The sequence below is a fragment of the Bombus affinis genome, chromosome 17 (assembly GCF_024516045.1).
Source record: "Bombus affinis isolate iyBomAffi1 chromosome 17, iyBomAffi1.2, whole genome shotgun sequence".
Taxonomy (NCBI): domain Eukaryota; kingdom Metazoa; phylum Arthropoda; class Insecta; order Hymenoptera; family Apidae; genus Bombus; species Bombus affinis.
In genome coordinates, this window is record NC_066360.1 from 5853006 (window position 1) to 5869835 (window position 16830).

Here is a 16830-nt window from a genome sequence, read left to right on the forward strand (position 1 = left end):
TAACTATTTTAAAGTCTCTTATTATGTTTGAAGATGTTTGAAATTACATAAAGAAACAGAAAACGAATAAGTAAAGTTAATGAGAATGTAACTAGAATTATATGTAATACACACGTATAAGATTAGTGATATATCTTTAAGAGAGAAAATAGGTTTTGGGATAAAAGAATCGTTAATAAAATTAATCAAATAGTCAGGAAGGAAAGATGCACTACAAAATAATATACAATTAATAAAATAAATAAATGAAAAGTAGTAATAGTCACAACTCATATAGTATAATGGAGACAAAAGGAAGTAACAAGACAAAGGAGAAAATTATTTGAAATATTTGCAAGAAATATTCTATATAATTGAATATTTTATAGTTCAAAAATATATCTAAACTATATGCATATGTATAAATGACATGATTCGATATTAAAAGTAATTTAATTTATAGACTAACCAAGACTCGAGGAATGCTTGAGACTTGAAGAAATTCCGCTTTTTTCACGTGGGGTATGAACTATTCTTTTTCCCTCGACGCCTAAATATTTTAATATGTATAGTCATTTCTTATTTTCAATTTCCAATAATTTAAATAAAAGGCAAAGAATTAGAACCTCTTGTCTATTAAATATCTTGACATATTTATCTTTCTCATAAGAAATAAATTATATAATAAAATTTTGCAATGAGTGCAGAGAATTTACTATTGTATATATATATCAAACGGTTTTTATATAATCGATATATGTTTATTTATATTTAAGTTCACGTTTATATGAATGCCAAAGAGTAAATACCTCACATTCTATTTAAATTCCATTCTATTATAAATATAAAACGAATAAAACGAAAGATATAAGTATTTAAAAAATTGAACGACTAAAACTTACCTTAATTTATTTTTAAGATTTGCAACCTCCCTGGTTAGCTCTTCTTGAGATTCAAGCATATCATCCATTTCTCTTTGCGTTTTCCTTTTCATTGCTTTATGCCTGCTAATTTCTTCTTCAGCTTCATCAAGCTGTCTCTTCAAAGTTTTCATTCTAGCATTTACTTTTTCTGCTTGTTCTTTATATTGATCTGAATTTCTCCTTTCGTCTTCTAACTGTAAACTTAATTCCTTTAGCTTTTTCTCCAATTTTCTATTAATCTTCTGTTGTACAAATCTTTCTTTTGCTTCAGTTTCTAATTGTTCATCAAGGTTATTAATCTTTGACTCTAATTGTTGAATGGTAGCTTTGGTCTTTGCTCTTTGAGCAGTTTCTAATTCTGTGAGTTTCGTCTTCAACTCCTTATTTTGCCTTTCTAATAACAATTTGTGCGATTCCAATTTCTGTGTAGTTGATCTCTCAGTCGTTAAATCATTTGTTAGTTGTTCGATAGTTATTTGCGCTTTTCTAGCTCTATCCATTAGCAATTCACCATTTGATTGTTCTTCTTCTAATTCTTCTTCCAATGTTGCTATTCTAGCTTCCAATCTACGTTTTTCATCCAACATTAATGTACCCTTATTAGCATTATTATTGAGTTCTTCCTGTAATTCGTCTCTTTCGTTCTCAGCAGCTCTTCTAGCGCGTTCACTGCTGGCATAATCTTCAGTTAATTGCATTAAGTCTGCTTCTAAACTCTTTACCTTTCTCTCAGTTTCTTTAGCACTTGCTGCAAGTTCATCTCTGGCAGCTCTAGCTTCCTCAGTTTCTCTAGTGCAATCTTTTATTTGGGCTTGCAGTTTCTTCAATTGTTTCAATGCATCTTCTTTTACCTTATTGTGCATTTCCAATTGCTGTTCAATATCTTTATAGTCTGCTTCCATTTTTTTACGTTGTGCAATAGCGGCAGCTCTTTGTTTTCTTTCATCCTCTAATTCCGCTTCAAGATCGCGCAATTGTTTCACCAATCCTCTTCGTTTCTCCTCAGCTTGTTCTTCTTTAGCTTGCAAGTCTCGCTCGAATTGGGCTCTTAGAGCTTGCATATTTACTTCTAGACGCAACTTTGCATCTTCCGTAAATTGCAACTCATCCTCGAGCTCTTCTACTTGAGAACGTTGCTCCGCCAATTGTGACTCAAGAGCACGTTTTGCTTTTTCTAGTTCATGCACATTTTTGTCTGCTGTTCCTTGATTGTTTACGAGTTCATCCAATTCTGATTGGAGACCTCGACGAATTCGTTCGAGTTCTTCAACTTTCTCATTCATTTCGTCAAGTTCTCGGGTTAAGGATAAGACACGAGTTTCTTTTTCACGAGCCTCACGTTCGGCAGCATCACGTTGCTCTGCATACTGTTCAGAAACCGCTTTTTCTTCAGCCAGCACCTTAAAAATAATAATAATACTAAGAGAAAGAGAAGTTTTAAAATTGACCATACTAATTCTACTATTACTTTTGAAACTTATTAAATGTTTATTATATCTAAATGTAACGAAAAATGAATGACATTTATATTACTGGTAATTAACATCTTATAGACCGTGAATAATCTGTGAGAAGCGTGCAAAAGATCATACTGACGATTACACATTGTGCTTTAATAAACATCTTTGTGAAAGTGGAACTTTTGAAGCTGTATAATGTTATAATAAATTATATCATGATACATAATTATAAATAGAATTATTAGGTAATATATATAAATAATTATATCCGATTAAAAATTTGTGCATAAATGGTCCATAAGATATTCAATATTGCGTAAAAATAAAAAATGGTTCAGCGTAAATAATTTTTATGTTGTTATTGGATGCCAAATTATCTACATTAAATATTATGAATCATTAATAATGATAATTGAAAAACTCACAGAAAGTTCCCCAAACTATTGTTAATAATTAAAAAGAAGTAACAATCCTATTAATTGCAAATTAATATAGAATTAAAGAATAAAAATTAGTTATAGAATAATAGAATAAGAATATATCTAATTATTCAGATATTGTTAATAATAGAAACAAATAATCAGTATAATATGAATATTAAGAATGTATTTGCTTCTGCAGACATTCAAATGAAAACTAATAAAACTAATAAATTGGAATTTATTGTACTGCATATAAACCAAGAATTATTAGTATTAAATTAAATATAAATTAAGAATTTTAATTTTATATTTTTCCAATTAATAATCAAAACTGCACCCACAGTTACCTTATCGAAATTTTTCTGTTTCTTCTCCAATTCCAGCACCTTTGCTCTTTGCGCTTCGAGCTCAATGATACTATCTTCTAATTCTGCTTGAATCTTTTTCTTTGATTTGTCTAATTTATCATTAGCAGCTTGTAGTTCTTCAACTTGTCTTTGAAGTGCTTCAATGTCTTTCATGCACCGCTTTCTTGCTTCTTCCAATGCTGTAGCAGCTTCGGTTTCTTCCTCAACTCTTTTCTTTGCTTCAGCCAATTGTACAGTTAAGCCCATAACCTATTTTTAAAAAACAAAGCTGATAAATGAAGGTTTCATTTCTGTGATTTTTTAAAAGCATACAAAATTTTTTTGGTTAAAACCCAGATATTGAAAATAACGAACTTTATAATAAGTAACTACAATTAAAATTAGTTAAGTGCACCTACACTTAAAAAGTTTTAAATCATTAGTTAATTAAATGATTAGAAATCATACCTGTTTATCTAAGCATCTCTTTGCCTCCTCTTCTTCTTCTAATTGATCATGCAGACTTTCCTTTTCACTTTCTAACGCTCTCAATTTTGAACTTAAAGCTAATTTTTGTCTTGTTTCCTCTTCAAGTTGTTGCTGAAGTTCTGTAAATTGAGATTCGCAAGTTGCTGAAGCTTTCAAGGCTGCAGAAGCTTTCAACTCTGCTGCCTCTAATTGTTGCATAATACTTTCAGATTCTTGTTGTAATTTTGTTACTCTTTCTATCAGTTCCTGCCTGTTTCTTTCCACTTCTGCAAGTTTTGCATTTACTTCAGCAAGTTGTTGTTCAGCCTGTTTTCTTCTTCTATCTGATTCTTGCCTACTCGCACCAACAGACCTAAGTTCTGTAGCTAAATCAGCATTTTCAGCCTCCAACGTTCCCTTTGCTTTTTCTAAAACAGCTTTAGTTTTCTTCAATGCATCCATTTGTTCGTTCAAAGCAGTCAATTCCTGCGTGTGCTTATGACGCATATCCGCCAATGTTGCTTCGTGTATTGATGTTTCTTCTTCTAAATTCTTCTTTAATGTTGCTAATTCTTGTTCCCGTTTGCTTCTTAATTCTTGCTGTGCAGCAGTTGTATCTAAAGAATCTAATAATTCATTTTTCAATGCTTCTAATTCCTCATTTAAGTCTCGCTTTAGTTTTTCTGCTTTTCCCCTAGCAGCCTTTTCAGCTTCTAAGTCTTCTTGAAGTTCGGCCAATTGAGACTCTAATTCACGAAGTGCTTTTTGAGCTTGAGCTTTAGCTGCTCCTTCTTCATCCATTTTTGCCATTACTTGATTTAATTCTTCTTCACGTTTACCAAGTTGCAGTTGAAGTTCTTCTACCTATAAAAATTTATATTATTACTATTGTTTTATACATTTTATTTAAAAATATATTTCTTACTTCAGGTTAAAATTATTCTTACTTTTTTCTAATGTACTTTTATTGACAGAAAATAGGAAAACAGAACTTATAAAAATCACTATACCTGTGTCTTCCTTTCTGCAAGTTGTTCCTTCAAATCTGATACTTCAGTTTCTATTTTCCGTTTTGATCTATCTACTTCCTGTCTTTGTTGATGATCTTTCAACAACCTTTCTTCAAGATCTGCAATCGTTGCTTCATGTTTTGCTTTTAATTTGGATAAGTGCTTCGCTTTTTCTTCTTCCTCGGCAAGTGTTTGAGATAAATCATTTGCTCTTTCTTCGAGGATCTTTTTCTCCTTCAATAATTTTTGATTTGTATCCTCAGAAAGTGCAAGGTCTTCCTCAAGTTTTTTGATTTTTGCATCACATTGTACTTTCTCTAACTGTAATTTCTGTCTAGCAGCTTCCTCCTCCTCTAACTGCTCTTCAAGATCACTTATATTTAATTGCAATTTCTTTTTTTCTTGAGTTAATCCAGCACTTCTTTCTTCTTCCTCTTCAATTCTTGTTTCCAAATCATGAAGAATCTCTTCTAGTTCTTGCTTTCTGGCGGCTAATCTCGCTCGCATTTCTTCTGCTTCTGCACATAATTCGACTTCAGCCTGTAATTGTTCTGCTAACATAGTTTTTTCTTCCATAGCTTGTTGATATTTTCGTTCATATTCTTGTGCAGAATGTAATTGCATCTCTAGCTTGTCCCGTACTTGTTTCAATTCATCTTCTTTTTGAGTCAATTTTTCCTCTTGTTTTGTCACTTCCAGAAGTGGTTTCACCTTTGTATACAAACGCCACCATTGCCAATTTCTAAGTTTTAAGTAAGCAGCACAATTTCTTTGAATAATTCTAATAGCATTTAACTGTTGCAAACGTTTCTGATAATTTCTGCGAGCAAGAAAACCACGGCAGAATGCTTGGAAATTAACAATTATGTCAGTGATTTTATAATCACGTTCTTCTTCAAGATGAGCCAAAACTCCAGCACGGAAGAAAATTTTTGATTGACCAACGCGATAAAGATTAGGGTCAAGTTCAAGAGCTTGAATCTGAAATATAGATTTTGTGAAATTACATATACATATATGTTTTAAATTCCTAGAACAATTAAGAACAAATAATAAATTATATTATGTATATGAATATATATATATTATAAATTTATATATGTATATATAAGTTTTAAATCAATATAATCAATATTTTACCAATTATAATATTTTATTAATATTGAATATTGCATTCCATCATCAATATTATTATTGTGATATTCATTAGTAGTAAAAAATGCAATATATAAACAAGATTACACTTACCATTTTCTCACAAGCTTTCTTTCCATCCATAAACCCTTTAGGAATAGCATTTGGTGTTAGAAGTTCGTATCTTTGTCTGAATTCTTGAAATGGTATTCTATTTGGAAATCCTTGTCGGCAAATTCGAATTCCTTCTAAAACTCCATTACATCTCAATTGATCCAGTACCAATGGTGCATCAATTTTTCCAGCCTTCTTTTCATGATTTGGTATGATGCATCTTACAAAATTAGGATTTGTGTTTCTTAAAGTAACCATTAATTTTGCTAATTGTTCCTTGTACAATTGAGAAACTGTTCTGAACATGCCTTTCCTTGTTCTTGCACCAAATTGTGTATCAGTTAATGCTTGTTGAGCCATTCCAACAATTTCTGCGTCTTTCCAAATATGACAAACGAAAGGATCTTGTGAATTTTGTAAAAGACTAACAACATTTTCATTCAAAGGATCCATATTTTTCATCAACCATTTGGCAGCTGAATAATCAACTTTTCCAGCATAATGTATGATAGCAAAATCTGCCACACCTCTGAAGTCTGTTTTCATGAATTTTGGATGTACACTATGTGCACCTACTAATTTTTCAACAAATGTTTTATCTGTTGCTTTAGGGAACCAACATTCTTCATCCAGTAAAGCCATGATGCCTGTTTTGAATTAAAATTTGCTTTAGTTATTGAAGAAGCATTGACGATAAATAAACATAATTTGTAAATAACAAAGTTTCCAATAGAAACATTAAGTAATTCAATTTTAAAACACTGAAAAAGTAATATTAAAATGTATACAATGTGTTATTTAAATTCACTAGCATGTTACTTCGACCGAGTGACTTCAGAAAGAAAATGTGGAATGTAGATATGTATTAAATGCTACATTAGAAAGGAGGATTAAGTAATTCGAACGTACCCATCGGTTTATCAATCAAATCAATAGTTGGTTGCAAATCTAATCCAAAATCAATAAACTTCCATTCAATTCCTTCTCTTTGATATTCTTCTTGTTCCAAAATGAACATGGTATGGTTGAATAATTGTTGTAACTTCTCGTTGGTATAATTAATGCATAACTGTTCAAAACTGTTCAACTCGAATATTTCAAAACCAGCCATATCTAAGATACCGATAAAACTTGCTCCTTGTCTTTTTGTCCGATCCAATGATCGGTTGATTCGGTTTACAAGCCACCTAAACATTCTCTCATAGCAAGCTTTTGAAATTGCTTCTACAGCAAATTCAACTTGCTCTTTTGTTTGTGCTTTCGTTACGAAGTCTCTACCCACTTTAATTCTTGGTTTTAAAAATGCTTTTGTCATTTCTGTTACGCTCAAACCGAGTAAATGAGAAATTTTTTGAGCAACAGTATTGTCCGGTAACGTGGCTTGATCCGAGTTCCTTTCTTGACGGAACTGCATAGAACCAAATAGCATTACCGCAGACACGATACGAAAGATCGAAGAAAAATCTTCATTTGTCATGCCCATGATATGCATGGACTTCACGGTTGAGAAGAACTCAGCTGAATCGTCCACTCCTGGAACTGGTAATGCGCCATTGGAAAGGAATGGATAGTGTTTCGGATCCTCCAAGATAAATTCCTCTGAAATTTTTTAAATACTGAATCATTTTTGTGTTCTTTTTTTAAATATATTAAAGGAATAATTGTAGAGTATGAAAGAGAAGATAACTGTTATTTACTATCTTTAATGAACTTAATGAACTACTATTTTCTAACTATAATGAAACATACAATATGGATAATATTTAGTATTTCCTTTTTTTGAAATATATTCATTTTGACTTATGGTAGATATGGTATGGTAGATAGATGGTATTTATATGAACTGGTTGAGAGACGAATAACTTATATCATTGAAATTGATATAATAGAAGTCTATTGATTCCTTTTTCTACCTATGATTTTTTGCTTAAGAAAGAAAGAGTTCATGCTCAAGTAAGTGCACTAAACTGACAAGAGTATTTAATCTACTGACTACAATTTTGTTGAAATAAATAAAGTTCATAAAAATGGAATTCTACTTACTTTAGTTTGCTCTTTAACAACAATAAGCATGACAAATTATTTGTCTCATGATCTTGTATAATCGAGATCCAGTATTATTGGAACTTATCGAGAATAAAATGTTTAATTGAATATAATTGCATTTATTCTGAACTTATGCGAACTTATGCTTATGAACTCGTAAACGAATAAAGATCAAAATTTAAAGCCTGAATATGTACTCAAATCTGTATTTACAAAATTAATTTTTTATTTCAATTTCTCCCTTTTCTAGGAATTAGATTATTGCCGAATTAAATTGATTTACGTTGTTTCATTTTAGAGAAGCAGTGCGAATGATTCATCAAAATATGTCATTTTCATCCTCCATCTGCAGTGTTGCTCCAAAGTGCACAGTGAACGGATTACAGCTGAGCTTTACAGAATGGATGATACACTCATAGTGAAACGCCACTAACAAGTACATATAAACGCATGTTGAATGCATAATCGAACGATCAGTTCGCGTTTCTATGATACACATCGTACAAAATGAATATGGAAACGAATGCGGATAAATCAGAATTTTGATTCTTTGCAAATTAGTGAATATAATTATTATAGGTATTTGCTTATACAAAATGTTTTGCTACGGGTAAACGAAACTTTGCAAGTTATTTTGTGGCGTTATTCTAAGTAGAAAATATCTAATAAGCATATCATTACTCCTAATGTGCTAAAAATGCCTCTTAACGCAATAAAATTAATTATTTATCCGCAGTGCTCATTTGGAGTCTTCATCTGAAGCATTCATCCAGTAAAGTTGTGTAAATGCTCTGGCTTTAATCCTTCATTTTCTCTGTGGACGAATCAGCGCCAGTGGTTCTCCAATGTGAAACAGTGTAAATTCGGTTTTGCTACAATTTAGCCATTTGCATTTTGTCTTGTACACAATTAAATTTCATAACCGTTCTATTTTGTACGTGGCTTCCATATTGCATCAATTCCATTTGGGATAATATATTCTTCCAACTTTTAAGACAGAGATTTATATATTCTGCCATTTCATAAACAGACATTTAAACAGGAAATGAAGAACAAGGACGTTCTAAATTTGTATTTTGACGAATGAAGAAACTGATGCATTCATCATAGCGTTACGTTATTAAACGACGTCCAAAATGATTCGTTGTCTGACATTCCACGCATGAATAATTGAACTTCAAGTCAGGTAGCACAGCTGAGTCATCTATGAAGAAGGTTGTTTCAAATCGTTCGTATCCTGAAAGAACGGGCTTAATCGGAGAATAGATTCGGCTATGGATCAAAATATCCCTAATAAGTACAACACATAATGGACGGAAAGGTTCAGTGTCTCGAGGCAGGAATATCGATTCACTTCTCCGTTGCGAATAGTAATAAACAGTACGTCCTATGGGCTTGGCCTGAGTCAATAACATTTTACACGGCATAAACATGCACAGAATAAACCTATATAAGACAAGTTGAACTGATAATGAACTGATAACATATATCATCATTTCCATGAATCTCAATCTCATATTGTTATTAAACCAATAAATTCTAAAATACTTCTTACAATCTATTTACGAGGTTATTCGTGATAATGAAGCTTTTTCCTCAAATATCGTTTATCTTTACAGTTAACATATTAAAGCGAAAGAACTGAAAGAAATTTGTCATAAAAGGAAAATTATGAAAAGCGTAAACGATTTTTTTATTACCAATGATAAACCTCGACTTACTCTTTTGATCAGCGGAGGCACCTGCTAGAAGTTGATAAAATATGTGGAAGGTTCTCTCATCTTTCGCTTGTCGAATTGCTCTTGACTTTTCCAGAAGATAAGTCTCTATGTTTGCACCGGCAATGTAACCCGAGGCATCGAAGTTTATTCGAATGAATTTACCCTGTTTCATAAATTGTCAGTTATTAACATTATTAATTATCACTAAGGCAAATTGTTTTTTAGGTACAATGCACTACTTTACATTTTCTACTTTTAGATTCTTATTTTAAAAAAATATATACATTTATATAGTATATTATATTATAATTATTACTATATTATTACTGTATTATAATATATTATAATTAATATAATATATAAATATATAATTAATAAAACAACAATAACAAATAAAAAATATAATTTATATAATATATTTAATAATGAAGTAAACAAAATAATATATATATACACGTTTGTATATTTTTTCTATTTTCTAAATTACAGTAGAAAATATTAATTTCATTATATTATATCTGTTAATAAATACTTATAAAAAATATTTGTAATACAAGTAATTGTTTTTTATTATGCAACTTTAAAACAGTATATGCAATCAATTTATAGAAATAATTAATTAATAGTGTATTCTGTTTCTTAAAGTAAATATTTTACCTGAAGAAACGAAAACGTTTTTGTTGCATAAAAGGTTTGAAGAGTTTCATAAAAAGTTTAATTGAAGGCGAATATTAATTTTGAGAAAACGTTATAAGGAAAAAGAGCAATATTTGTTGAACTTACAAATCGGGATGAGTTGTCATTTTTCACTGTTTTAGCATTCCCAAAAGCTTCTAAAATTGGATTCGCTTGTAAGAGTTGCTGTTCCAATTCACCCTATCATCAAAAATTAATTACATTAGTAAACATAAAAATTGTTAATTTATCTTGCAACGTATGTATCTATTTATGTATTATGTTTTTAGCAAAATTATATTTTCTGAATTTATATTGTCAAACGTATTTCATAATACTTTAAAAGTTCGGTGGAGAAGTTATAAAATATAGACGTATCTAATCTACTAAGTTGCTATTAACTGACATTGATAGAACTAGAAAAAAAGCATTTCTTTCAAATGGATCTGCAAATAATGCTAAGACTATAAAATGTAAAAGTGCTTTCAAAGTACTTTTAAAATTGTAGATAATTTGTAAAGATAGTCATAACTTTATTATATAAGCAATAAACGCTTCTTATAAGTTAGTAATATTTAAATAAATAATACGTCATTAAACAAATTTACAGCACGTGCGCAAATACAATAAATTTTTAATAGAACAACAAATTCATTTATGTATACTTTATGAAATTTGCAAAATAATTGCGATAAATAAAACATGAGCAATGTATGAAATGCGACAAGAATTATGATATAAACAAATATTTTTTAAAGAAATATTATATCATCGTTTGTTTCATTACAACTATACATATTGCTAATTAGCTAATAATTGTCTCGTCTAAATCATCAAACAACCAAAATAATAATGATTATTTTAGAACAATTAATAATGTAAAAGCGCAATTCATTACCCATTGTATCTAAAGGATACAAAACGTTGTATATTATCTTAAATTGAAGAGTGCTTGGAAAAAATACAGTGTTTCCAAGAAATAAATATTTTCAGAAGAATAAGAAAAATTATGTATTAAAGTGTACCAAATTTATGAAAAAGAAAAGCGTATCTATAGGAAAACCTATGTGTCTCACAACTTTATAGTTGTCAAGAAAAATCAATATTTGATTCAATTGGACAGATGGCATAGACAAAAGCTAAGAAACAATTAACTAATGTTTACTGACACTATATCTTTTTCTGTGAAGGAGACAAATATTTTAAAAGAAACAAGTATTTTCAGAAGAATAAGAAAAATTATGTATTAACGTGGACCAAATTTATGAAAAAGAAAAGTGTATCTGTAGGAAAACCTATGTGTGTTACAACTTTATAGCTGTAAAGAAAAATCAATATTTGATTCAATTAGACAGATAGCATAGACAAAAGCTAAGAAACAATTAACTAATGTTTACTGACACTATATCTTTTTCTGTAAAGGAGACAAGTATTTTAAAAGAAACAAGTATTTTCAGAAGAATAAGAAAAATTATGTATTAACGTGGACCAAATTTATGAAAAAGAAAAGTGTATCTGTAGGAAAACCTATGTGTGTTACAACTTTATAGCTGTAAAGAAAAATCAATATTTGATTCAATTAGACAGATAGCATAGACAAAAGCTAAGAAACAATTAACTAATGTTTACTGACACTATATCTTTTTCTGTAAAGGAGACGTTGTGACATAATCTTCTAGCATTATGAATAATTATTTAGTAAAGGAAATTGCACCTAAATTCTATGCTATGGCTTTCTTAGTGGTATGTGGTACATTTTCCAATAAAAAAAATCAGTTTTTCAATCTTGGCACTTACAGTATTTTTTACAGGCACTTTTCAATTAAATAACAGAATTTATAAGTTTCTATTTAACTTAAGAATCAATATGAACTTTTTAATAAATATAGCAATCATTAGAAAAAAATGGCATGAAGCTAATTTCTCAGCTTGATTTATCTATTTATAAAATCTATGTAATCAAAGCAATAGTTGATAAAATGGCTAAATTAGTTATAATCATGTTTAATGTTTAATACAAAGAAAACATTGATCTCCAATATTTACCATTTCCATTATTATAAAACAAAGAATGTCGTTACGTTATTTAAAACTTCATACGATTAAGCGCAAAGTAAAATAAATATGTGGCAAGCATACAGCACACGCACACGCATACATAAACACGACAGTGAATATATTAATAAATAATTTAATCAATCGACTCTCACGTTAATTACCGCAAATTTATCCGAAACATTTCCGGAACCCTGAATCCAGCGAGCAGCAGTAAAAAAAAAAGAAAAAAAAAAAGAGTAAGAAGAACATGTTAGAACTTCGAAATATTTTGTTTTTTAATCGACTAAAAAGCTATCGTGTTAAGGACAATATTTTGAAATTAATTTTTAATTAACTCTCCACTTTATTAGTACGTAGAATAAAATACGAAGGAGGAAAGAAGGACGAAAGGGAAGAGAAATTGAAAGAGAGAACAAGCTAAAAAGTATTAAAAATATCCGATGGATGAAACGAAGACGCAATAACATACATATATTTTTACGTGCATAGAATATACGAAGAAGTTAAGAAAGTAACGGGAAGAAAACTTCCAAAACCTGGGAATACAAACTGTTAGTGTTAATCAAAGCTAAAAACAAATAGATATTACAGAACAGAAAGCAAAGAGAAAAATAAGAACGAAATATAAAGAAGGCAGGCAAGTAGCGTATATATCGCGTGAGCGGAATGTTGATCATTTTGTTGTTGACTTACTATGATTAATGCCGGACTTGGTGTCTAGGTATGTTGTAGCCGCCGAAAGTCAGCACCGGGAATGAAAGAATTTATAAAATTAAATTCACGAGCCTTAGTTCACGAATCTAATTTTCATTCGAAGTTTTGGCAAACTCAAACAACTGAAACACCAGCAAATGTATATCCAGAATCGCTCGGAGTGAATCAGTGAAATCCGAGTAAAATTCAAAATATTTGAAAGTTCGTCGCGAGTAAGATTGCGCAAAAAAGAAAAAAGAAAAAAAAAATAAGGGAAGAAAAAATCCTGTTTCCATTTGTAATTACTTGTTTGATACGTGTCATTGAAGGTAACTCGAGTTTGATTCACAACAAGTATAACGTGCATTTTTTTTCTACGTTCGTAGAAAGATAATGTTTCCATGTAAACGCCGTACACAAGCTATTTTGAACATAATTTACGTTAAATGAGAATATTCAATTCTTCGACTAAATATCCTGACTGTGGCGTGTCACGCATTATAAAAGCTGCCGGGACTCCTTCTTAATGATTTTGCAGTTTAAACAAGATTCGTGTCGTTGTTAATGTCGAATTATGAAACACGTGAAAAGGGAACGACGATAGTTTTTTCCTATATAAGAACACAAGTTTCGAAGCATACGGTGACTCAGAACAGTCCGACGAGAATGAGTCAAAGCCGAGTTAGGCCGATAAGTGGATCGTTTCACTGAAAAAGGAAAGATCCTTCGATAGCCAGCGATCTACGATGGCCTATCATTATCTATCGCGATCGTAAAACAGACGTATAGTATTCGATGATCGAGTTTTTAAACAGTTCACGTAACCCTTGCACAATCAACATTTAATGTACGTTTTGTCCTTTGTTTCGTTTTCTTTTTTTTTTTTCTTTCTTTCTTTCTCTACTATATATCACGTGTAACAACACGTTGACGACATTTTCAGTAAATCACGTTCGTTTGATTATACAATTATTAGTATTTAAATGCAACTATGTATACATACTGAATTCTTAGTGCTATATATATCGCATTCTTATTATATGTAAGATTATTTTGAACGAAACATATCTCTGAGTAAATTTTGTTTATGAAAGTTGTTTACATTATGTAATCGAACTAGTCAATGTTTTATTTTCTACAATTCATTAATCGGTTTTCCAATAAAGATAACTTCCAATTTAATCGACAGTACTAAAAATATATCTCTCCATATACCAAAATATCACAGTGCTTTCCTTGCTTTAGGAAGTTCGCTATATTTTATCTTCGTAGTCAAATTTTATCTACTACGACTGCGGAAACTGAGGCTGAATTTCCTTCCTGTGTCATTGTTCACGATATCGTACATGTATTAATTTGCAGAAAATTCTAAGATCATTACGATTACGTTGATATTTTTTAATATTAAAAAATGTACAAAATACGATTATTGGAGAAAATTTTATCGACAAAATTTTTGATATTTACATTTTTATTTGCCGGAAAAATTCAATAATTCATCATTCGGTTCATCATTAAAGGTCACTTTTAAAATAACTTTTTATGTTACTTTAAAATAAATGTTTGAGATAAATAAAAATTTTTTGAATAATCGAAAAAAGCTTGACCTATTTATTAACACATGGATTGATATAATTTTTATTCCAATTGCTTAATAATAATTTAATTGAGCTGAGAGATTTCAAACTTCTATACATATGTAAATATTATTTTTCTATTATATAAATTTCCTTTTGTATAATTTGGTTTGATATGTGCATTACGTATTTGTTTATATTCGTATGAAATTTACGAAGCATCATGCACGAAAAAAGAAAAGGAAGAGTATTTACAGAAACTTTCATGCATCGGGTGAAATTTTCAATGCTCTCAATTACTATTTAAATAAACTCTTTCTAAATTTGAAAAACATTCAATGGAATATGTGGAAGTCAGCTACTTTCCTATATAATCCAAACAATTGTATAACAAATTTCAAAATAAACTGTCTATCTAATATGGAATCATTATTACAGGATATATATTCGAATTATGAAACTGAAAGTAAAATTATTATTGAAATATTCACCTATAAAACCAAGATAAGAGTTCCATACATGATATAAATTTTGTAATTGCAAGTACTGAATGGAGCAAATAACTGACATGGTCAATCGATTATTTGTAATCATTTGCTATTGATATATCTTTTATAACTAATTTTAACATTATGATTTTTGTTTTAAAAGAAGAGATATAACAATGTATTTGCATGTTCTCGATAATTAGTTTCAAAGAAAGTAAATGTGAGAATATTTATATCATATACACAGTAAACAATGTGTTTATAAAATATTTAAATGTGTTTATAAATAATTACATACTACTTATATATATGTGAAATCTTTTATCTCAATAAACTCTCTTTCATGGAACATTTCATACTTTTCAATTGATATAAAGAATTTAATTATATCACTATCTATTTCTAAATAAGATATAAACATCATACAAAGATATGACATACATCCCAATAAGCTTATGAAACAATTTTTACTATTCATGATATTAAAAATTAAATAAAAAAAAAAATAAACAGATTAACTTCGTAATATCAAATGTATTGTCAATTGTGATGTCATAAAGTTAAATGTGTATACATGTATACTATTATTAATGAATAATTCACAACATCCATTACACTATAAAATTGTGGAAACGATACTAAAAAGTAAAGATTATGTTGTTTGTTGAATGAAATAATATTTAAACGTAACAAAAAGATTCATAAGTCTATCACTTTATCAATTCATAAGTTAAAGGAAGTTATTTAGAATGATAGATATAAACATATCTGTTTCTTTTAAGACTATAAAGATATCATTGAAGACAAAAATATACAATCTAAGATATAAAATATAATAACATGAGCGATAATATGTACTTTGAAATATCTTTTGCAGAGTTTTCATAATCGCTAATATTTTTGTACAAACTTAACTAAATAAAAAATAATCCTAGTAGAAAAAACATATCAGTTTATACTTATAACGTATAATTTAATTAATATAAAATTAAGACCACAATATTTTGCTCGATATTACGCATTGAAGTTCTTTAAAATTTTAATGATGTAGAAAAGAGGAGATATGTAATTTCATTTAAGAAGAATTCAATAATTTATGAGAGTTGCGAACTAAACGAGTATCTGTAAACGATTTTCTCCAATACCTATTCCCTTTTATCACCAGCAAAACAGTATATATTCTTACAGCAACAAGAATATCTAACATCTTAATGCTAACATTGAAATGCTGTACATTGCAATAGGTTTCGTTTATTCTACATAAATATAATAAAAAAGATCAGTGTACAGAGAAGAATGTATCCCTTCTATCAGTATACAACATATATACAATTATTTATTTTATCATGTCAATCATTCCTTTTCTTTACTGGAATATTTTAAGTGCTGAAAAATTCTTTTCACATCGAATCTCACCAAACAACGAGATATTTAGTTATTAACTTACCGCATTTGATTTTGGTTTCGAGGCAGCGACGTATGCCAGGTATTGAATTACTTTTTTCGTGTTCTCAGTTTTACCAGCGCCGGATTCACCGGTGCATAGAATGGACTGGTCTTCGCGATCTGTAAACAAAAACACGTACAAAAGATCTGATATTTCGAAGAAATAATACACAGATACGTGTTACCTTCAAATTCAATAACAAAGCATAATCAATTACATACATTTGATTTTATGACCTGACCAGTAAAAACATTTAAAAGATCATAAA

At 29.5% G+C, this 16830-nt stretch overlaps 1 protein-coding gene across 11 annotated transcripts in view; it reads right to left on the minus strand.

Annotated features, from left to right (window-relative positions):
- The window catches only part of LOC126926168 (myosin heavy chain, non-muscle), a 31355-nt gene that overhangs the window by 5165 nt on the left and 9360 nt on the right, over nt 1-16830 (minus strand). For 3 of the 11 annotated variants that reach the window (XM_050742288.1, XM_050742286.1, XM_050742295.1), the window contains exons 3-14: nt 16563-16681; nt 13051-13074; nt 12510-12548; nt 10408-10500; nt 9625-9787; nt 6767-7456; nt 5858-6504; nt 4610-5590; nt 3600-4463; nt 3132-3401; nt 2788-2802; nt 882-2302 (exon numbers count right to left, since the gene is read on the minus strand). In XM_050742288.1, the coding sequence (XP_050598245.1) occupies nt 882-2302; nt 2788-2802; nt 3132-3401; nt 3600-4463; nt 4610-5590; nt 5858-6504; nt 6767-7456; nt 9625-9787; nt 10408-10500; nt 12510-12548; nt 13051-13074; nt 16563-16681 (5326 nt within the window). Of the gene's footprint in view, nt 1-448; nt 530-881; nt 2303-2787; nt 2803-3131; nt 3402-3599; nt 4464-4609; nt 5591-5857; nt 6505-6766; nt 7457-7900; nt 9519-9624; nt 9788-10407; nt 10501-12509; nt 12549-13050; nt 13075-16562; nt 16682-16830 lie in introns of those variants that run through there. The other 8 variants (XR_007714325.1, XM_050742287.1, XM_050742292.1 and 5 more) reach the window with 8 other exon arrangements.